This window comes from Cervus canadensis, chromosome 21 (assembly GCF_019320065.1).
Source record: "Cervus canadensis isolate Bull #8, Minnesota chromosome 21, ASM1932006v1, whole genome shotgun sequence".
Classification (NCBI taxonomy): domain Eukaryota; kingdom Metazoa; phylum Chordata; class Mammalia; order Artiodactyla; family Cervidae; genus Cervus; species Cervus canadensis.
The window spans coordinates 51,254,055-51,277,337 of record NC_057406.1 but is presented as its reverse complement, the minus strand read 5'-3'; the positions used below and the strand labels follow the sequence as shown (position 1 = coordinate 51,277,337).

At 45.0% G+C, this 23,283-nt stretch overlaps 1 protein-coding gene across 2 annotated transcripts in view; it reads right to left on the bottom strand.

The window, feature by feature from the left end:
* The window catches only part of STAB2 (stabilin 2), a 165,081-nt gene that overhangs the window by 29,595 nt on the left and 112,203 nt on the right, over positions 1–23,283 (bottom strand). For both annotated transcript variants that reach the window (XM_043440283.1, XM_043440284.1), the window contains 14 exons: positions 20,333–20,458; positions 19,655–19,728; positions 18,552–18,623; positions 16,604–16,723; positions 14,342–14,389; positions 13,320–13,403; positions 12,677–12,823; positions 11,284–11,424; positions 9,823–9,882; positions 8,325–8,501; positions 6,650–6,739; positions 3,838–3,984; positions 2,367–2,423; positions 1,097–1,223 (listed from right to left, as the gene is read on the bottom strand). In XM_043440283.1, the coding sequence (XP_043296218.1) occupies positions 1,097–1,223; positions 2,367–2,423; positions 3,838–3,984; positions 6,650–6,739; positions 8,325–8,501; positions 9,823–9,882; positions 11,284–11,424; positions 12,677–12,823; positions 13,320–13,403; positions 14,342–14,389; positions 16,604–16,723; positions 18,552–18,623; positions 19,655–19,728; positions 20,333–20,458 (1,470 nt within the window). The remainder of the gene's footprint in view (positions 1–1,096; positions 1,224–2,366; positions 2,424–3,837; positions 3,985–6,649; positions 6,740–8,324; positions 8,502–9,822; positions 9,883–11,283; positions 11,425–12,676; positions 12,824–13,319; positions 13,404–14,341; positions 14,390–16,603; positions 16,724–18,551; positions 18,624–19,654; positions 19,729–20,332; positions 20,459–23,283) is intronic.

The window sequence follows — 23,283 nt, the reverse complement described above, 5'->3', positions numbered from 1 at the left end:
GGCAAGAATACTGGAATGGGTTGCCATTTCCCTCTCCCAGGGATCTTTCCCCACCCAGGGACCGAGCCTCTTTACCGCTGAGACACCAGGGAAGCCCATTTTACCTAAAATCATGGCTCCTGGAGACACAATGGGGGAACTTGGACTTGCTTCTTATCCAATTTGTACCTCTATTTTCTCATCTGTAAAATGGGCTGACAATGGAAGCTGCTTCTTAGGGTTTGTTGAGAGGTTCAGATGTATTGCCACATATGGGAAATTGTTTTGTTGTTTCATCATTAAGCCGATGGACTGGACTGTAGCCCGCCAGGCTCCTCCGTTCATGGGATTTCCCAGGCAAGAATACTGGAATGGATTGCCATTTCCTTCTCCAGGGGATCTTTCTGACCCAGGGATCGAACCTGCGTCTCCTACACTGGCAGGAGGATTCTTTACCACTGAGCCAGCAGGGAAGCCCTGTATGGGAAGTAGCACTCAATAAATGTGCTCATTTAAAACAGTGCATGGCAGACAGGAAGTTCTATGCCATTTGTTATGCTGTTGCTGCTGCATTATTAGCTAGAAGTTGTATCTAGACCCAGGGGTTTCAGGAGCCCTTCCCTGAAAAGTTGTGAGGTTAGGGAGGAAGGGTGATGTTATACATCTTATAACAGGAGAGTTTTCAGGAAATAATGGCCCACACATACTACATTAATATAACACCCTGCCAAGGTGGATGTCCTTAGATGCAGTTAAACTAGTGTGCTTATCAGTATCATAGACTGCAATCAGTATCATCTCAAAAATAAAATATAGTGTTGCTAGCACCATGGGAAATGTCTTATTCTATAACATTAAGCAGAAAACACATGATTTACAATCTTTGCACAGCAGAATCTCAGCTCTGTAAAAACTGGATATGAAAAGGAAAAAAGGAAAGCTACATAACTCTTCAGAATAATTGCTTTTGGATCTTTTCTTAGTAGAATCATTAAGAACAATATACTCCCCTGCTTCCCCACCGCCACCTTAAACTTTATACTTCTGGTACTTTCAAATGCTCCACAGTGATTGTACAATCATTTCAAAATCACAAGAAAATAAGAGGCACCCTCACCCTGACAGTCTGGCCAGAAGTAGCCCTTGCAGCACTTGGGGAGCTGTATCACCAGAGTGCAAAGTTGTTTGCAGCCTTCCAGGTTCTTCTTGAAGGGCAAGTCATACAGACACTTCTGCTTCTGGCCCTAAAGGAAGAGATCGAACCATCCCTCCACATTCCATCCCTGTCCTTGGGCTCTTGGGCTCTAGTCTGCCCCCAGTGGAGGATCCTAGGTACTGCCCAAGTTGAAAATAGGACTCAAACGGCCAAGAGGCCTGTGCAGGGAATTCTTTTCTTAGGGGCACAGAGAGGCAAATGAATGGGGAGGGGGCAGAGGTGGAGTCCACGGGAAGATTTCACCCCACTTTAAGCAGAAGGACTTGGGGGCCTTTAGAGCTGTTTGCAAAAGATGAGTTTACCTGGGGAAGAAGTGGGGTGGAAAGAGGTAGCTTTCTATCAGGAGAGAGGTCTGGCAAGCCCCCAAGATCATCAGTAGAGAGGGAATGGGGTTGCAGTTCATTTTCGTAGAGGTGTTTCTGTTAGAGGGGTTACTAGTAGGGTAGAAAGAGCTTGACTTCGGAGTAAGTGCTTAAACCAGTATTTAACTAGTACTTACTCTGTGCCAGGCTCTATACCCACATTTGAAAACTTACTTTTCCTAATAATCATACACAGAACTATTATTAGCTCCATTGTGCAGGGGCAAAAACATATAGATTAAGTTACTTGTCAAAGACTACCCACTGGAATTTGACCCCATAACTGTGGACTCCGAATTTCATTGCCTTAACCATTACTCTTACATTGTATTCTAGGCTGTAATCCTAGCTTTGTTCCTTATAGCTGTGTGGTCTTGGGCTGATTGCTTACCCTCTCTGAGACTCATTTGTCGTAAATTGTAGTAATGTATTTTCCTGTATTATAATGGGAATAGAGGATAATGTCAAAATAAAGAGTCCAACACAGAGCCAGGGACATGAGCAGCAACCAACTAAAGGCAACTATTATTTTTATAATTAGCATTATTTTTGTAACCCCTTCTAGGTCTTTAATCCTATGACTCTTCTAGATTTTAAAAGTGGGCTGACAGTTTTCCTGGGCTAAGAATGTTCACCTCTCATCCCAGTGGCCTGATTGTTGAAAGAAAGACATGAACTAGTTACACGCAGTTATAACACACCCACAGATGCACACAGATGCACACACACCCATACCTATAAGGAAACTTGGGTTTAATAAAGAAACAAACCTCTCACTCTCCAAACATTATCATTGTGTTCATAGTTACCTTTGGTTTGGTCCACTTGGGGCAACTGGGAGTATAGAAACAGTTTCCACAATTCCCCTAGTATGCAAGAAAAGAAAGACTTAAAAATCCAGAATATTGGGAAACACAAGCAAATGCCCTTGGTTAATGCTATTTGACTAGGAACTTAATCTTGATTAAGATTCTGGCTATGATTAAGAATATAAAAACAAATGTACTGCAATTTTGCCATAGAGAATTCTGAAGGTCTGTCTTGGGTCTCAGCGCCTTGGTTTAGTTCTCTGAGGTGGTAAGTTCCCCGTTAGATGAAGGGGCACCAGGGCAGGGTCACGCGGCACATGGTATACCAGCCATGGGAAATGTGAATACAGTGTCAGTTCCCTTAGAGATCAGCTGTGAAATTTTTGCGAATCACATTCTTTGATCCTTAGTCTTCTAATCTATAAAATAGGGATACTAATTCTTGCTATTGATTTTCAGGGGATTTGTGAGGAAAAATGATTAACTGAAAAAAAAATGTGTGTGTATATATACTTTGGAAGTTAAGAAGTTAACTGTTTTTTCATCTCCTACTTTGGATGATTGGTATTCGAGTAATTTAGATATTTATCGAATGCCTATAAGTCACCTGTGACCAGAAATCAACTGGTCACAGACTTTGCCATTTAAGTCACTTCATCTCTTTGAGACTCAATTTCCAAATTGACATAAGGGAGTTGATGATCACTACTTCTATTATTTGGAGAAGGAAATGGCAACCCATTCCACCAGTACTCTTGCCTGGAAAATCCCATGGACAGAGGGGCCTGGTAGGCTACAGTCCATGGGGTCTCAAAGAGGCAGACACGACTGAGCGACTTTACTTTTACTTTACTTCTATTATTGGATAGGGGTAAGATGGGCACTGAGCCAAACAGTAGGCTCAAAGATCATACTCAGTAAACGGTACTGGACGGATGAACGAGTGTGAAATGCATGTGTGCCTCACACAGTGCAGGGCCCAGGACAGGCTCAATCACTGCTAGTGCATGAGCAAGTGAATGGAAGTATGGGCAGCATATATTAGATCGAACCATATGACATGGCCATTTTTGTAGTCATACTCTGTCAAACATGGCAGTTTCACATGGCTTATTCTGGCAGAGGCTCGAAAACTGCTTGCTGAACGGATAAGTGAGTGACTGAGTGGATGACTGGGTTTGAAAATGATTGGCAGAACAGGGCATCCAATTGGTCCCCAACAGCTGCTCGCTTCATGGTGAGGGGGTGACTAGGTGGGGGATGAATGAGAATGGGCAAGGCCTGCACAGGACTGAGGAGATGCTTGTTGATGGTGAATCTGAAAAGCCCTGTCCTGTGGCCTCCTGATCCCCTGGTTCCCGCGTTCGCTGGGGACCAGCCCTCTGAGTCTTCACAGCAGGTCCACGCGAGGTCACAAGGGCTGTTTGTTGGCCCAGGGGTCACTTTCTACAGTAGTGTTTTCAGGACTGACCGAGACATCGAAGGTGGTAAAAGTGTCGCAACGGCCCCCCAGGGTGGGGTCAATCAGCAGACAGTCGATACCGTAGGCCACACCCACGTCAAACAAGAGCTCCCGCTGCACAATTCTGCACATTTGGCTGTTCAGGAAGAGGTCACCCTGTGAGACAGGGAGAGAGAGGGTGAAGAGTCAGTGGTCCTCAGACTTCTCCGCTTCTCAGGCCATGGAGTGTGGCCAGAACCTACCAGAGGCAGAAGAACTGATATGTATTGATATCAACGTCTACATCACAAATGCTTGGAATGTATTATATCCAAGTACTGTTCTTTGTGCTTTACCTATGCGAGTTCCTTCAATCCTCACGGCCACCCGAGGATGTGGCTACTGTTGCTGGTATTCCCATTTACAGATGAGGAAACTGAGGCAGTGAGTGGTTAGGTAACTCACCAAAGTCACACGATCAGTAAGTGGTGGTGTGGGTATTCATGCCCAGGTTGGCAGCCTCAGCCCCCCACTCCTGGCCATTCGGCAATACTGCTCCATCAAAGTACGGATGGTGGTGGTGGGGGTGACAAGGTGGGGCAGATGTGGCCTGACCCTGGTTCATGACAAACCTGGTTGACACGGCCACTTCATGGGCAGTTACCCAGCTTTCTTATGTAATGCCAGCACCTAGCAAAACTATGGTACCACTTCCTTTCCAAAATGTACAGTGACAAGCTTTAACCTTATAATGATAGCAACTTCTTTTTCACATGCAGTAGGCATTGATGCTTTTGAATTGTGGTGCTGGAGAAGATTCTTGAGAGTTCCTTGGACAGCAAGGGGATCAAACCAATCAATCCTAAAGGAAATCAACCCTGAACATTCATGAGAAGGACTGATGCTGAAGCTCTAATACTTTGGCCACCTGATGCAAAGAGCCAACTCATTGGAAAATACCCTGATGCTGGGAAAGACTGAGGGCAGGAGAAGGGGGCAACAGAGGATGAGATGGTTGGATGGCATCATTGACTCAATGGACATGAGTTTGAGCAAAATCCGGGAAATAGTGAAGGATAGAGGAGCCTAATGTGCTGCAGTCCATGGGATCTCAAAGAATCACACAACTTATTGACTGAACAACAAGACATTGTCTAAATCATGCTCTAGATACATTGTTTTGTTTAATTCTTGCAACAATCCTTGAGCATCCCTTCCTAAAGTCCACACAGCTAGTAAATTGATGGATATATTCCCCACCGCCCCCCAACAGGAAGCAAAATGCTTTTAGAAAGTTCTATGAAAAGAAAAAGAAATCTCAGTAGTGTTTGATGGGAGGCACACAGTGTGATTCAGTGGAAAGAACACTAGAAAACTGTAGTTGAATCCTCGCACTTTCACTCTTGCACTATATGAGCCAGTCCCTAAACTTCACTGAGGTTTAATTGTTTTCACCAGGTGGATAGGATTAATGATTACACTGCATATAGAGTTTAACTAAATGGTACTCTGAATACAAGGTGCTCTGAAAGCCTTATTAGCACTCAGGATGCTGCTGCTGCTAAGTCGCTTCAGTCGTGTCCGACTCTGTGCAACCCCAGAGACGACAGCCCACCAGGCTCTCCCGTCCCTGGGATTCTCCAGGCAAGAACACTGGAGTGGGTTGCCATTTCCTTCTCCAAGGCATGAAAGTAAAAAGTGAAAGTGAAGTTGCTCAGTTGTGTCCAACTCGCAGCGACCCCATGGACTGCAGCCCACCAGGCTCCTCCGTCCATGGGATTTTCCAGGCGAGAGTACTGGAGTGGGGTGCCATTGCCTTCTCCAGGCACTCAGGATGAACAGCTGACATTCTTCCTTTGATAAGTGCCCAGTTTCTATGGAGATAGTGTAGCTGATCTCAAGTATATTGGGATAACTTTCCAGAAGTTGGGATGTAAAGATGTTAACACTCTTTGGATTCAGGAACAAATTTAATGCCATTCCAATCCAATCATCAAGAGGGATTCTTGCTTGTCAGAAGATGTAAACAAAATGGTGTCTGAGACTTCTCTGAAGGCTCCTTGAAGGTAACCAACTCAGTTTGGAGGTAAATTGCTTTTTCACTTTCTCCTGCCTGGAAAGTAAATGTGATGGCTGGACCTCCAGCAGTCATGTTGGACCTTGAGGTGACTGTGAGGCTAGAGATACATGCTACAGAGCAGAAAGATGGAAGGAGCTCCCTCAGTGAGCTATCATACTAGCTCAGGATTGGCTACTTGTTTTTTTTTTTTTTTTTAAAGAGGGCTAAACCCTTATATATTTAAGCCACTGTCATTTTCCATTAAATATAAGATACAGCATGTAGCTACTATTACCCACCAAATCTACTTATCATGTGGAATTACAGGAAGGTAATATTGTCAGGAACTAGCCAAAGAAGGTGAAAATTGCAAATTTTCTCTCTGTTTGCTGATCTAAGTAGATATAGCCCAGAGCTGGCTCTGAATGCCAAGACAGGGCCGGAGAGGAGGCTGGAGAGTAGCCAGGAAGAAAGGGAAAGGAATGACAGTGTTCTTTCTTGTTTCAGGAAAGTGTCTCACACCGGAAAATAAATCTTCCGAAAAATCAACCAGAAGCTACTTTCTACAAGTGTAAGGGGGGCTCCCTGACACCTGGTGAGGGCTTGGGCTGGCCAGGATTTATCAGGGTTTTCATATTCACTTATTCAGGGGATACAGTCATGAAAGCAGTGAAAGAAAGAACTTGCTGCCAATGTGGGAAAAAATGAAACATCTCCTGGAAGTGGCAATGGTTGGGGCATGCATTCTCTGCCCCCGCCCCTGCTCTGGGTGACAATACTCACGATGTCACTGCCAGCTCCACACTTCACACTCAGCTCAGAACCTTGCAGGGTCTTCCAGGTAGCAGATTTGGGGAGATCCACTGCCAAGACCTGCAGGAGTGATGGGATCACATTAATACCCTGAATCTGGGTTGAAGAAGGAGCTTTGCTAACAAACCAAATTTAGATACAAGATTTTTCTGAGTTCTAATAATTCCAGCTTCAAAATGACAGTAGATAGAATCAAGCGGAAGAATAAGTATGGATTCTCTAGGAAGTTGGACTTTTTCTCTGTAGGAAAGTCTCCTCCAGCGTGTTTCAGTCACCCTTCCTTCCCCTTCTATGCTCAGGAGTCCACGGAAGATGCTGTGTTGCTGCATGAAGCCTGCAGCAGACCAGGGTTAGGGAAATTGCAACAGGCCACTGTGATGGGTTGAGTTGTGACCCCGCAAAAGTTTCACTGAAGTCTAGGTCCCCATTACCTCAGAATGTGAGCTTCCTTGGAAATGAGATCATTGCAGATGTAATTGGTTGAGATGAGGTCACATCAGAGTATGAGAGTGTTAGTCACTCAGTCATGTCTGACTCTCTGCGGCCCCATGGACTGTAACCGGCTGGGCTTATATGTCCCTGGAATTCTCCAGGCAAGAATACTGGAGTGGGTAGCAATTCCCTGCTCCAGGGGATCTTCCTGATCCAGGGGTTGAACCCAGATCTCCTACACTAGAGGCAGACTCTTTAATGTCTGAGCCAGCAGGGAAGCCCATACCAGAGTAGAGTGGGCTCTTAATCCAAAAAGACTGGTGTCATCTTAAGAAGAAGAGAGAAGAGGAGAGTGCCAAGTGAAGACACAGAAACGCACAGGGGGAGGCCAGCCAGCCATGTGACGACAGAAGCAGAGACTGGAGGGATGCAGCTACAAGCCTGGGATGCCAAGGATGTCTGGACACCCCCAGAAGCCAGGAAGAAAGCAGGGGACAGCCTCTCCCTCAGGAGTTCCAGCAGGAACAACCTTGTCAACACCTTGATCTCAGACTTCCGGTTCCCAGAACTCTGAGGGGACTTATTTCTACTGTTTCAAGTCACCCAGTTTGCGGTCATTGGTTATGGAAGCCTAGAAAACTAACACAGGTCCTGAAAATTAACCGAAGTGAGGGCAGCGGGCTCCTGGATTCGATGCCTCACTCCTGGGGGGAAGCAGGGTCCTGGTGGAGGATTCAGAGGGACAGGGGTTTAGCAAGAGCTGCCATGTTCCTACAAGAGCCTGCTTCCCTAATCGCAGTCGATCGGTACACGTGCCAACAACTGGTCACAGCTGGATGAATCCATCCTTTGCCTAGAAACTCTGGAATTGGGGGAGAAAGAGTCTATTTGGGAGAAATGTGGGAACTGTCGTCAAGAGACACTTGGCCTTGGGGACTAGGGAAGGGAGGGAGCTGGTCTTCAGTAGAAGAGGGGAAGGATGCTTTTGACTATTGGCTAAAGTTAGGGGAAATAAAACAATGGCGCAGAGAAACAGAACCAGATGAGCTATGCTCTTGTGGTCAGTTCCCCACAACCAGTCAGAGGAGGACACAGCGTGGGCAGGGGATGCTCAGACCTCCCCACACCATGGAGAGTGAGGGTAAAGACAACTCCTGGATTTGATCACCCCAAGGACAGCCGTGCCATGCCCGTCTGTGTGAAAACAGAATACCTTGGCGTCCCGGATCACGTGGAACTTCAAGTGCTCCTTCAGCTTGTCCTCGTTGCCTTGGTTGAACAGGAAATCCTGTTGTTCACGGGGCAGGGCTTGGAGGGTTTGGTCGCTGGGCCAGAAAAGTGTGACTGGGGTGTGGATGGGGTCTGTGATGACGCTCAGCAAGCCGGAGTCCTGAATCACAAGGAGCTGGTCAGGTGCGCCCCAAAGCCCAGCCAAGAAGCACTAGCTCTGGTACCCAAGGGCCAGAGCAAAAGCCAGCCTGTACCTTCTCTGTGCCCGCCAGGGGGCTTCTCAGGCCTCTGGCTGGTGTAAGCGAGATTCAGCCTGAAACTGGAGGCTTTCTTCACACTCCCATCATTCTGACTCTCATTTTCTTAGAAAGTAAAACAGAAAGGCCAACTCTGGGCTTTGTTAATAGGGAAACACACTTTAGCAAGACTCTTTTTGGCCACTCCTCTCGTCCCAACGTTTTAATTTCTGGAAGACCCACTTAGCACTTTTCCTGTATTTCCTTTAAAAATGTGAAACCTATACAATATTGAGATACTTGTGTGTATTTAGAGGATTTCTAGATCACATAGACTCAAAAAAGAAATTGCCAGGTGACTGGCAAAGAATCATTTTGAGAATCTTCTATAACAGGAGTGCATCATATACATTTTATTCTTGTAGTTTTCCCAATGACCCTATGAAGTAAGCTTTATTATTGCCTCTTTTTGAGACCCAGAGAGACTTTTCACTTGCTATAAAAGCTTGTGTTCAAGCAGACTAAAGCCCAGGTGTGGGGGCGCTAGAAGGTTTGGGGAGTGGGTGGGTGGGCACAGACACAGGTCTGTCACGCCACTGGAGGTTCTTACCATGAGCACCTTCCAATCTCCTTTCCTAAAAAGCTCCCCAGAGAGTCCAAGCCCCAGACCCCTTTGGAAATTGCTGGTCTGCACAGAGGTTTGTAGTCTGTGCTATGGGGACCCCAGGGTTCTTAGAGACCTCCTGGGACTGCTGGGGTAGGTGGTGGAGGTGAGGTCGTGGGAGAACCTGCTCCTTCCTGATATTCTCTGAAATCTTTGAACAAGACGTTTCTCTATACAATGCGTGGGACTTGTCTCTGAAGTCAGAAAAATGCAGTTTGAAATGTAATTTCTGCCTGTCTAACAGGCAGAGATTTCCCATCTTTGCCTCTCAGCTTCCTCATCTCAGTAAAGGGGGTGATCATTCCAGACATGAAGCGCCTGTGTTAGGAATGGGCACATCCTATTTCCTTTCCCTCACTCTAGCCTCAAATACTTTAACTTCTAACTCAGCTAGGAAACATTTGGGAGATGGAGTGGCAGAGTATGACTTTGCTCTCCAGAACATTAGACTTCCTTAAAACCCCACAATAGCTGGCTAGTGCCGCAAACAAAAACTATACAACAAACAAACAACTCTCCACAAACCAAACCTCTTTAGACAGGTCACATCCCCCAAGGCAACTTTTCTCCTAGGCTTTTACCTGAATCAAGTTGATAAATTTGCCGTAGCCGTGGTTCATGGCCACTGTCGTAAGATTTTGCTGCAAAGATAGTAAGAATGGGAATGAAACTTTTATTCGGACAATTCACAAAGCACTTTAACAAAAGCTCAAATGAATAAAATGAGGGGAAGATAACATAGGAGGCTCTGTAGGTTGTACGCCTGCCTTTCTGTATCCCAGGGGCTGCATGGCTAAGCACTACATTTTCCCAGACTGCCCCGCAGGCTAGAGTCCCACATGTGACGTGGGATCCCCCAAGCAGAAGTGCTTGTGCAAAACTTATAGGTAGAAAGACACGACATGAGGAGGTGGTGGCTGCTAGCAGGGATATGAGATCTTCTGATGGCCACAGGGCTGGAGGCATCTGGTGTGCAGGCTCTTGCATCCTAGCGATGGGGCTGGAGACAGAGGGCATGGGCAGAGCTGGTTCCGACAGCCCTGTGGGGGAGTCAGGGGTCCTCTCCTCACAAGTGTCCCCGGCTGCTTTGTCCCCAGCTGTGTAGTGTCTGAATTACGCTCTCTTGCGTTCCAAGAGATTTGGTGATATACTTAACATCTTTAGAAGCTCCTTTTTATTTAAATGAGATACAGTGGATTCGGCTGTCTGCAGTGAAGAACCCAACACGAATAAGTAACAAAAAAGTTGAAAGTGTCTTTTCTGTCCATTGAGAAGATGTTTTACTCCTGGTTTAGTTTTAATGATATCTGTCCGTCTATCTGTCTATCTACCTACATGCCTACCTACCTGTGGATCATCTATTTATCTATCATCTCTCTCATCATCGTTATCATCCATCTATGTAATTTCTCCATCTTCCAAATCTATGCACACCCTCCCCTTGTGGAAACTAGACAGTAATATACAAAATCCACTCAACTATTTAAAATAGACTTTCACTTATTTACTCCTTACTAGGAATAGTATTTCTTATGTGCTTCTCAGGTGACTCTACTGGTAAAGAACCTGCCTGCCAATGCCGGAGACATAAGAGACTCAGGCTCGATTCCTGGTTTGAGAAGATCCCCTGGAGGAGGGCATGGCAACCCACTCCAGAATTCTTGCCTGGAGACTCCCATGGACAGAGGAGCCTGGCAGGCTGCAGTCCATGGGGTCTCAAAGACTTGGATACGACGGAAGGAACTTAGCATGCAGGCCAAAACAGTATTTATGAGGTTTTGTTTTTGGCGGGTAGCGTGCCATGTGTCTTGTGGGATCTTATTTCTCTGACTAGGGATCGAAACCAGCACCTCCTGCTGTGAAAGTGCGGAGTCTTAACCACTAAACCGCCAGGGAAGCGCCAATGAGGTTTTTAATAGTAACTTGAGAATGAAGCAGCAAAATTTAACTGTCTTGAACAATGCTTCAAAAGCAGAATTGAGAGAATAAATTATATCTTGTGAGGCACTCCGTGCTGAGAGTCTGACAGTGAGTTCACCCACCAGAATCATTCCAGAGGCATCTTTAGGGGTGATAAGCAAGTTTTGGGGAGACAGCAGTTTGTCTATGACGTGGATGACTCCATTTGTACAGATGATATCACTGGATATGATCCTGGCTTTATTATTTACCAACACCGTGTCCTGAAATCAACCAGAAAAGAAAAAAGAGGAAATGAGTACAAAGAGAAATAGACACAAAATTACGTCTTCCAAAATATTCTGTGAACATATTAAATCATCATGAAGGTGAAAGTTCAAGTAGAGCTGTGAGCAAAATCTGAAGATCCAAATTACTTAAGCATATGTCTAATTATGATTATTAAAAAATCTGAGTCAAGAATGTAATTTTCACCTGGAGAGGTTAATAGCAAATAATCTCCAATACTTTGGCCACCTGATGCAAAGAGCCAACTCATTGGAAAAGACCCTGATGCTGGGAAAGATGGAGGACAGGAAGAGAAGTGGGCGACAGGGGATGAGATGGTTGGATGGCATCACCGACTCAATGGACATGAGTCTGAGCAAACTCTGGGAGATAGTGAAGGACAGGGAAGCCTGGCATGCTGCAATCCATGGGGTTGCAAGGAGTCAGACACAATTTAGCAACTGAACAATTAACCAAAACAATTATTTCATTGCGATTCTCCAGTATGAAATAATAAGCTGATCAAAACTGGCTTCTCTTTCACATGTCTTCTCTAGCAACCCCCCTTCTGACCCCACCACATAATTTTCCCCTTTGTCATGAATTCCATAGCCATTCCTTTTTGTGGTGAGGGAAGGCATCAGCATGGTCAAGGCTTTGAACAAAAGCTTTCATCCCTCCCCAGTTTCTGCTGAAAGCAGTTCTCTTGACCACCTGAAGCTGCCTTGCCTCTGAGTTTCAATTCCAGCTCTAATATTAATATTTACTTGCTGTGTGACCTTGGAAAAGTTACTTAACCTGAGTTCAGTTTCCTAATTTTTTAATTGAGGAAAATAATAATATCTACATTATGGGATTCTGAGGATTAAATCAGTTAGTACACATCCCCAGTGGCTTAGTGATAAAGAATCCGCCTGCAAGGCAGGAGACACAGGTTTGATTCTTGGGTGGGAAAATCCCCTGGCGGAAGGCATGGCAACCCACTCCAGTACTGCTGCCTGGAAAATCTCATGGACAGAGGAGTCTGGCAGGTTACAATCCATGTGTCTCGAAGAGTCGGACATGACTGAAGTGACTTATCACACACACATCGATACTTAGGATAGTAGCTGGCATATAGCAGTCATTGCCACATGCGTTAGTTGTTATTATTGTTGTTATTATTATTATTACTCTTATTGCGCTAAGGAAGAGGAAAGAGAGAGGGCCCAAGGGAAATGAGCGCCTTCCCTAAGTGGCTTCTCCTACCTGAGACACGGAGATGACAAGTGACTCCCCTTGGAGGGAAGTAGCATTTGGGGTCAATTTCAGGTTTTCCAGAAGCAGCTGGTGGCAGGCGATCACGTGATACCGAAGAATCTGGGGCATCAGGCCCCCTTTGTCCCAGTCCTTAATCTGCAATAGATCCGAGGGTTCCAGCCAGAGCTAGGAGCCCTCTGGTTGGAAACATTCAATAAATGCTTGCTACATTATTATATATTAATGGATAATCCAGCATGAAGAGTCCAAGTGAATGTTAGACAGTAAAGGCTCTGATAAATTCTGCAAGAAAAGAACCTATTTATATCCCATTAATCTAGCATTCCTTTTTTTTTTTTGGAGGGGTGTCTATCAGGGTTTAAATTATTTAAGAATGGTTGGTCTTTCCCAACATCCTACCCTATTTAGGAATGTCCTCTAGAAGTCTCTGGTAGTGGTGACCCCAAATCCACTTGAATGCTTCTCCTGATGGGGGTTCCCACACTGATAGGCAACCCCTTTCATTGCTGGTTACCACCAGCTGATTCTAAATCTGTTTAGAAATGTCTTTCGTGTTGGTTCCAGGGTGATGCCCAAAGACTGTTCCAGTCCCAAAGCTCTTCCACCTACCTGCCTCTAGCTTCATGCTTACCTGGGGTTCCTCGTCAAAGGCTGCAGATAAAGGTGCCAGGATGGTGAAGGGGCCAGGGCCAACCAGGTCTCGCACAGAATGTTCCTGTGGGGAAGACAGGTGGGGGCCACACGCCATGTATCGGGTTGGCCCAAAAGTTCATTCAAGCTTTTCTATACCATCGTATGGGAAAACCCAAAAGAACTCTTTGGCCAACCCAATACCTAACATAAGTAAAGGCAGGGGCTCAGACAAATAACAGAGAGAGAGTACACGATGGCAGAGGGGAGAGAAAAACCGAATGGGGAGACTCGTGTTTCATTTAGCCTTAGATTCAGAATCACCCACTTCCTTAGACATGGAAATAGTATTTATTTTTATCTGGTTATAGAAGGACATACATTGACTGGCATGAAAGATTTGAAAATATAGTATAAAAAAGAAAGTAACTACCCATAATCCCACCACCTAGAACGATCTCTGTTATTTCCAGATAACTTTTTGCCAGTGTGTCTCTTTCACACACTAAATGTTTTCTATGGTTGAGATAAGAATGCAAATGTAAGTAATATGACAATTTACTCAACTGTTCTGTGTCCTTGCCAAGGCTAAGGATCTATGGTTACTTATATTTTCTTCTAGATTTTACTCTTCTAGATTTTTACTCTTTTTCTTCAATATCTCTGGACTGTATTCTGATGTATGAGATGTAGAAAGATTGAACTTAATATTTTCACCCGAAGAGTTAGCTGATTGCCCCAGTAATGCTTCTTGTCTCAACGGGTTGGATGGCAGTTTTTTCATAAAATACATTCTCATGTGCACAACAGGCAAGGGCAACCTTTATTCCACTCGTATGCTGCCCACCTGGGGCCTGAGAAGTTCACAGGTGACCAACACAGAGGGTACTGCAGAAATGTAGGTTCCAGGACTGTCTTCTATCTTTACCTACTCCAGAGGTTACAGATTTATCTCATATCTTTGACCCACATCAGGGGTTTGAGAGCCAATTCTTCTAGTTAGACATACATACTCATTCTTACCAGCAACTGGAAGTAAAACTGAGATGTTTTTGGATTCTTGGGAAGCTCCTGGAAACAAAGACAAAAAGGTTCACTTAATGTCTGTGAATTAAACACAAGAACAATATAGGGTTATCACAGGGCAATTTCTCCAAGATTGAGACCATTTACCATCTTTTTAGGGCTTAACAGGTGGCTCAGTGGTAAAGACTTTGCCTGCTAATACAGGAGATGTGGGTTCGGGCAGATACCCTAGAGTAGGAAATGGCAACCTACTTCAGTATTCTTGCCTGGGAAATCCCATGAACAGAGGAGCCTGCTTATGAGCTACAGTCCACGGGGTCGCAAAGAGTCTGACATAACTGAGTGACTGAGCAGGCACGCATACACTGCCACGGCAGGCCTCTTAAATAAGTCTCATCTGTAGGCTCGTGACTGATGTTCAGAATGACAATGTGGATATACTGTGAGTTCTAAAAGCTTCCTGGAGTCACCATCTGATTTACCAAGGAAAGGTTCAGCCATTTACAGAAGTACCTGAGCTCTAAGAGCATTTTTGAAAGTTCAAGTACTAAAAAAATCTGTCATAGGTTTATGGCAGATTTATTTTCTCTACTAACAAGAATATTTAAATCAGCCAGAATGCTCTGGTCCCTCTTTAAACCAAATAACAGGATGTTCACTTTATAACAGGTAGAAATCTATCACATCCAAGCATCTCTCCACCAAGTACAGATGCTTGGGTGTGTTCACACACACACACACACACACCAACAACAGCCTACATCATGGCCATGCTTTTGAGTTCTGTGTACTCTCTGCCTGCTACACACGTTGTCTCATTGAAATCTTATAACAACTTGCTGGGAATGCTACCATTATTATTTTCTTTTAAAGGTTAGAAAATAGATACAAAAAGAGGTGATATAATCTGCCTAAAGTCACATTACCATAATAACTGGCTGAGCTGAATTCATACCCAGGCGTTTTCTGATTTGAGAACTGTTAATCTGCATCACGGCGTGCCAGATCAAGTGAATTCTCATGGGAAAATAAAATTTCCATGTTTTATAGTTTTGTTTGTTTGTTTTACATTTTGGCCATGCTGTGTGGACATGGAACATGTAGAACTGGGCATGGAACAGACTGGTTCCAAATCGGGAGAGGAGTACGTCAAGGCTGTATATTGTTACCCTGCCTATTTAACTTATATGCAGAATACATCATGAGAAACGTTGGGCTGGAGGAAGAACAAGTTGGAATCAAGATTGCTGGGAGAAATATCAATAACCTCAGATATGCAGATGACACCACCCTTATGGCAGAAAGCAAAGAAGAACTAAAGAGCCTCTTGATGAAAGTGAAAGAGGAGAGTGAAAAAGTTGGCTTAAAACTCAACATTAAGAAAACTAAGATCATGGCATCCGGTCCCATCACTTCATGGCAAATAGATGGGGAAACAATGGAAACAGTGACAGACTTTATTTTTTGGGGCTCCAAAATCACTGCAGATGGTGACTGCAGCCATGAAATTAAAAGAGGCTTGCTCCTTGGAAGAAAAGTTATGACCAACCTAGACAGCATATTAAAAAACAGAGACATTACTTTGCCAACAAAGGTCCATCTAGTCAAAGCTATGGTTTTTCCAGTAGTCATGTATGGATGTGAGAGTTGGACTATAAGGAAAGCTGAGCACCAAAGAATTGATGCTTTTGAATTGTGGTGTTGAAGAAGACTGTTGAGAGTCTCTTGGACTGCAGGGAGATCCAACCAGTCCATCCTAAAGGAAATCAGTCCTGAATATTTATTGGAAGGACTGATGATGAAACTCCAATACTTTGGCCACCTGATGCAAAGAACTAACTCACTGGAACAGACCCTGATGCTGGGAAAGATTGAAGGCGGGAGGAGAAGGAGATGACAGAGGATGAGATGGTTGGATGGCATCACTGACTCAATGGACATGAGTTTGAGTAAACTCCAGGAGTTGGTGATGGACAGGGAGGCCTGGCGTGCTGTGGTTCATGGGGTTGCAAAGAGTCAGACATGACTGAGCGACTGGACTGAACTGTGTGGCATGTGGGGTCTTAGTTCTCAGACCAGGGATCAAACCCTGTGATGGAAGTGCAAAGTCTTAACCACTGGACCTCCAGGTCCCTCCAGGGACCTCCCTCACATTTTAGTTTTATATGGAACAAAACTCTTGCACCCTTCTCAATGCCTTAGATTCTTCACACAAGGGGGAAAGTGGAATTCACTTTACAGAAACATGCCTTGCGTTACCTGATGGATGTTGCCACGGCAGGTAAATCCATCCCCAACATAGTTTGGTTTGCAAGTACAAGTCCTTTCATCTTGTCCAGTGTGGTTGCAGATAGCAAATTCACTACAGCCGCCATTATTCTGGTAAAATTTCCAAGGAGTGGGGGATAGGAATCAGACCAGTTAGCTTGCCAGACTTGCCAATGCTCACAAAGCAATTCTGTATTGACATTCACTTTTTGTCTTACTCTCTGACTGGTTTCTTTTGAACTGTAGTGTTGGAGAAGACTCAAGAGTCCCTTGGATAGCAAGGAGATCAAACCAATCAATCCTAAGGAAAATCAGTCCTGAATATTCATTGGGAGGACTGATGCTGAAGCTCCAATAGTTTGGCTACCTGATGCGAGGAACTGACTCATTGGAAAAGAGACCCTGATGCTGCGAAAGATTGAAGGCGGGAGGAGAAGGGGACAACAGAGGATGAGATGGTTGGATGGCATCACCAACTCAATGGGCATGAGTTTGAGTAAGCTCTGGGAGTTGGTGATGGACAGGGAAGCCTGGCGTGCTGCAGTCCATGGGGTCGCAAAGAGTCAGACATGACTGAGCGACTGAACTGATCTGATTGGTTTGCATTATTTACCCTTTTCCTGAATTTGTGTTCCATCTCCCTAAAGTTGTGAGTCATCCTACTCACCCAGCCTTACACAGGCATACCTCATTTTACTGAACTTCGCAGGCACTGTGATTTTTACAGATTGGAGGTTTGTGATGACTTTGTGTTGTCGGAGGATGGTTAGCAATGTTTAGTAATGAAGTGTTTTTTTAATTAAGGTATGTATTGGGTGTGCCAATAAGTGTGTTTGGGCTTTTCCATAAGATGTCACAAGTGAAGCCAAATGAACTTTTTGGGTAACCCAATACATTATTTATTTATTTAACTCTTAATGTCTTCTTTTTAAAATTGAAGTATGGTTGGCTTACATACATTGTATTTTTTAGACATGATGTTATTGCATACTTAACAGATTTCAGTATAGTGATGTATTAGGACACCAAAAATTCTTGTGACTTGCTTTATTGTAATAGTCACTATATTTTGGTGGTCTGGAACCAAAGCCATAATGTCTCTGAGGTATGCTCATATCTCAAGATGGCAAGTCCATCCCAGCAGATCTCCAGCCCTGAATAGATCAGTGTAGAGTTGCCAAATGGGAAGTTTCTCAGCACCTGGGAGTTAACTAGAAAGGCATCAATCTTGTTTGACACTTCTCAGCTGAAGGTTAAACTCTAATCCATCATAGCAAAGTAACAGTCACCAGCCAGAAGGCAGTTGGTGTAAAATAGACCATGGAGGACAGTAGGGACCTCGCCTGCAGAGAAAGGGCTTTAACAATGGAGTATCTGTGCTGTTTTCATGCTTGCAGGAGGCTCTCAGGTGGGCAGAGACATGGATGAGGAGGGAAGGTGTATGAACTGGGCCTCTGCTGGGGATCAGAGCCTCGTGGAGGAACCAGCACGAGAAGTGGTCAAGGGTGTGGCCTGTGAGTCAGACAGACACGGGCTCAAGTTCTGACTCTGCCACGCGCTAGCTCTGTAACCAGGGCCAGAGACCCCCTTCTCCGCCTGCTCTGGGGTGGGTTGAATTATGTCCCCCCAAAGCTATGTCCACATCCTAACTAAGCCCTGGTCTCTGTGAATGGGACCATATTTAGAAAAAGAGTCTCTGCAGATGCAACGAAGGATCTCGGAGACGGGATGTCCTAGATGAACCAGGGGGTCTTAAGTCCACTGGCTTCCTCACTGGAAGAGACCCAGACACAGAGGTGAGGCCACATGAAGATGGAGGCAGAGACTGCAGTGTCTCCAACACTGCAACTGGGACATGAGGAAGAAATGGCCCAGAAGCAGCTCTGATGGAGGCCACCGCAATACCGCACCCTGGATGCAGGGAGGGGGCCGTACTCACAGTCAAGCAGACGTTGATGAGGGTGCAGACCTTCCCATCTCCAGTGTACTTCGGCAAACAGTTACAGACGGCCTGTCCAGGAAGAAGGCAGAATGGGTCATTTCACAGACAGGTCCTGCTGGCTCTCCCTCCATCATCATCCATCCAGTTTCTGATGTACACAGTTTCCTGCTTGCTCACAGTGTGACAGGGACTGGGGGAGGCAGAGTCTGGGTTCCTGAGCCTCCAGCTTCCCCACCTGAGTCTTTTCACCCCTCAACCCCTTCCCTCCTTTATGTGGAGTCTTCACACGCTCCCACCTCCCCTAACCTTCTCCCCAGGGAGACATTGCATCGGTCACAGTGCTGGGGAGTATGTGACCGAGAGAGGGCTTAAAACCGTTATCTTCTGCTGTTGTACATGTCTTTCAGAGGCTCAAACCCAAGGACAATGGCAAGATTCTGGGCATCAGAAAGCTGAAGGAAGAGCATGGCTGGAGACCTTCATGCTTCTGGAGCCGTGTGGCGTTTGCACATGCCCACTTCTTCCCACTGCGCTGGGCTGTGCTTAGTCGCTCAGTCGTGTCCGACTCTTTGTGACCCCGTGGACTGTAGCCCATCAGGCTCCTCTTGTCCATGGGGATTCTCTAGGCACGAATACTGGAGTGGGTTGCCTAGCCCTCCTTCAGGGGATCTTCCCAACCCAGGGATTGAACCTAGGTCTCCCACATTGCAGGCAGATTCTTTACCGTCTGAGCTACCAGGGAAGCCCAAGAATACTGCAGTGGGTAGTCTAACCCTTCTCCAGGGGATCTTCCCGACCCAGGAATCGACCTGGGGTCTCCTGCATTGCAGGTGGATTTTTTACCAGCTGAGCTACCAGGGCAGCCCCACTGTGGCAAACACCTTTTCCCCATGAACCCTTTGTTCCCTGCTCCTCCCACCTTCCTCCTCTTTCCAAAACAACAGTCTCTAGGGGGATTGTTTCAGAATTTCCTCTAATGTACTTATTTCATCCTGCTGCTCCCCAGAGGTCTGTTCTCAGCCCCTCTCCCTCAGGCCTGGGTCTGTATCCGCAGGAATTTGCTCCTAGGAAGCGGCAGCCCCCAGGGGGGCGGCGCTCACCTGGTTGGGTCCCGTCTGTGTGCACTCTGCATGCTTGTGGCAGCCTCCGTGGTTCTCCAAGCAGGGGTTGATCTCTTTAAAACAAAATTCCCACACCTGGCATGAGAATCGAGCCTTATTTTTAAGTAAAGGCATCTCGACAGATCCACAGGATGGCTGACCGACCAAGCAGAGCAGGTGTCAAGGCGCAAGTCGGTTTTCTTGGCAACTCTGCGGCTGAAATAACCCAACAGGGAGGGTGCTGACTGTGTTTTCTCAAAACTGACTCTTCGGGGACGGGACTGTGCCAGCAGAGGCATATCTATCTGCAGGCTTGACTCTGTCCCTCTATTGAATGAATATGAGTGTTTGCAGCCAAGGACTTGAAATAATAGAATTTTGGAGTCTGATTCAGCATGCTATGAATGAAGAGATGTAGGAATTAAAAAAAAAACAGATTTGTAATCATCACAGTGTAATTGGCTCAGAGAAGAATCATCAGTAGATGCTCAATTTAGGAGGACATTTTGATGGCAAGCAGGACGTCTGCTTGGTGTGAAAGTGTTCCCTAGCCGATTGCTTATAAGCAGCCAAGAGAAAACAAGTAAATGGAAAACAAGTGGAGAGATCAGACAGCACCTTGACTGAGGGGTCAAGACTAAAGGCAGTTGGAAGTTTCAGGTGAGAGGTGGTACCTACCTATGCACACGATGCCATCGCCAGTGTAGCCCGCCTTGCACACGCACACCCGGCTTCCTGGGGTGGTTCTTTTACAGACAGCCTTGGCAGAGCAGCCTCCATTGCTGATCTCACAGGCATTGATTGCTATAGAAGAGAAAGATGACAAAGAGCAGTAGAGGAGGGGGGTGGAAATTGATGTGTTTTTACTTGAGTCATTGAGAAATAAAAGTACTTCAAAATGGCAGGCATTGGATTAAACATAGATAATTCAAAAGAACGCAAAGCTCTCGATGTCACTGGTGAATTCTACCAAACATTTAATAAATACTGTAAGAAAGAGGTACTAATATAGGAATACAAGATTGTTTAACATCCCCCAAGTCAATTAACAGAGCACAGCAAGAGAATGAAAGACAAAAACAGAATCATCCCAGTATAAGGAGTGAAGCCTTTTGTCAAAATTCAACATTGTTAATGATAAAAACACTCAATAGACTAGGAATAGAAGGCAACTTCCTTAACCTGATAAAGGACGTTTTTCACTTATGAAAAACCCACAGCTAAGATCATGCTTAATGACGGCAGACCAAATGCTTTCTCCCATGATTAGGAATAAGGCAAGCAGGTCTGCTTTTACCACTTCCGTTCAACACTGTGTTGAATGAAGGTTCTGATCAGGCTCATTAGGCAGGAAAGAAATAAAAGGCATTCAGATTAGAAAAGGTGTAAAGGCATTTCTGTTTGCAGATAACATGATGTGCTATGGAAAATCCTGAAGAATCCACTAAAAAGAATTAGAGCGAATCACTGAATTCAACAATGTTGTAGGCCACAGGATCAGCAGTCAAAAATCAATTGTATTTCTACACCATAGCAATGAACAAACTGAAAATGAAATTAAGAAAACAATTCCACTTACAATAACATCAAAAGATGGACTCCATTAACAAATTATAAAACACTCTGAAAACTACAAACATTGTGGAAAGAAATAAAAGATGACCTAAATAATAGAAAGACCTTCCATGTTCATTGATGGAAAGAATTAATATTGTTAAGGTGGCACTACTCCCCATATCTGATCTACAGATTACATGCAATCTGTCAAAATCCCAGTTAACTTCTTTGCATAAATTGACAAGCTTATCCTAAAACTCCTATGTAAATTCAAAGGGTCCAGAACAGTCAAAACAATCTTTAAAAAAAAAGAGCAAAGTTGAAGGACTCACCCTCCCTAATTTCAAAACTTACTACAAAGCTTCAATAATAAAGACAGGGTGGAACTGGTAGAAGGATCCATATGGAATTAAGAGTCCAGAAATAAACATCTGTGGTCAACTGATTTGCCACAAAGGTGCCAATATGTTATTTCCATCACAGGAAGAATGATCTTTTCAAAAATTGATACTGAGATAATTAGATATCCATATGCGAAAGAATGAATTTGGACCTTACTATATATACAAAAGGGCTTCCCCGATGGCTCAGTGGTAAAGAATACACCTGTCAAAAGCAGGAGACATGGGTTTGATCCCCAGGTGGGGAAGATCCCCTGGAGGAAGGCATGACAACCTACTCCAGTATTCTTGTCTGGAGAATCCATGGACGGAGGAGCCTGGCGGGCTACGGTCCATAGGGTTGCAAAGAGTCGGACAGACTGAAGCAACTGACTACACAGGCATGTATACAAAAATCAATTCAAGGTGGATCAAAGATCTGGAGTCCTGAGGTGTGTGTATGAGTCCTGGCTTGCCCTTCATTCACCATCTGACTTTAGACAAATGACTTAGTGTGAATTTTGGGGTACCCCCATACAAGTCTATGCACAGGTTTGGATAATGTATGTGGAAGTCTTATAGAAATATTGAGCGTTACATTAACTTACAGATGACAAAATGATGCAAAGAGAAGTCAAGCAGCTGTCCCCAGGTAATACACACTATAAGAACATAGATTTAAACCCAGGGAGTCTAACGACAGGACTGTTTATAACAGCTGCCGTTTTGCTATCTCCCCCCAAAACAGGGGGCAAGAGAAACATTACAGTTACTTGTCTTTCCACTGTTTTCACTGGTATGTTGAACACATCCTACTTCAGGGAACACCTGAGACAAGCCCCAGGGTCAGACGGTCTAGAACGCAAATTGGTGAGGACTTCCCTGGTGATCGAGTGGTTAAGAGCCCACCCGCTTTATAAAGCAAGGGACATGGGTCCAATCCCTGCTCTGGGAAGATTCCATGTGCTGCAGGGCAACTAAGCCTGTGTGCCGCAAGTACAGAAGCCCATATGTGTTACAGCCCGTGCTCTGCAACAAGAGAAGCCACCACAGTAAGAAACCTGTGCACCACAGCTAGAGAGGAGCCTCCCACTCACCACAACTAGAAAAAGCGAACACAAGCCCAAATTTAATTAATTAATTAAAAAAAGAAAGCAAACTGGTGCAATCATTGCCTAGCTCCACCACAATCTGGACTGAAGCGTTCCTGGACACAGTGTCAAGAGGAAATGATGCTGTTTCCATTTTTTTCTAGCACTGAATATGTATTGGTCATCATAAGAGTGTTAGCTCACATTTATCAAGTGCTCTGTGCCAGGAGTGTTCACAGGTAGTAATTAAGTCATGCTGTCATCCAACAATCTATTGAGCAAGATTCTCTTATGACCTACAACTTACAGATGACAAAATGACACAAAGAGCAGTCAAGCAACGGTCCCCAGGTAACACAAACAGGAAGAACATGGATCTGAACCCAAGGAGTCTAACACTGGGGCTGGTTTTGACAGCTGTCTCGTTCTGTTGTTGTATATGGAGAGGTCATTTCATCCCAAATCTCTCTGCAAGGGACGGAGTTTTATGTGTACTTTATAAATGAGCTAAGGGTAGTTTAGAGACCACCCAAGGCCATGTGGGGAGTGGGAAAGAGAACCAGGGCTCAAACCTCTTTGTGTCCCATTTCAGAGTCCCCAT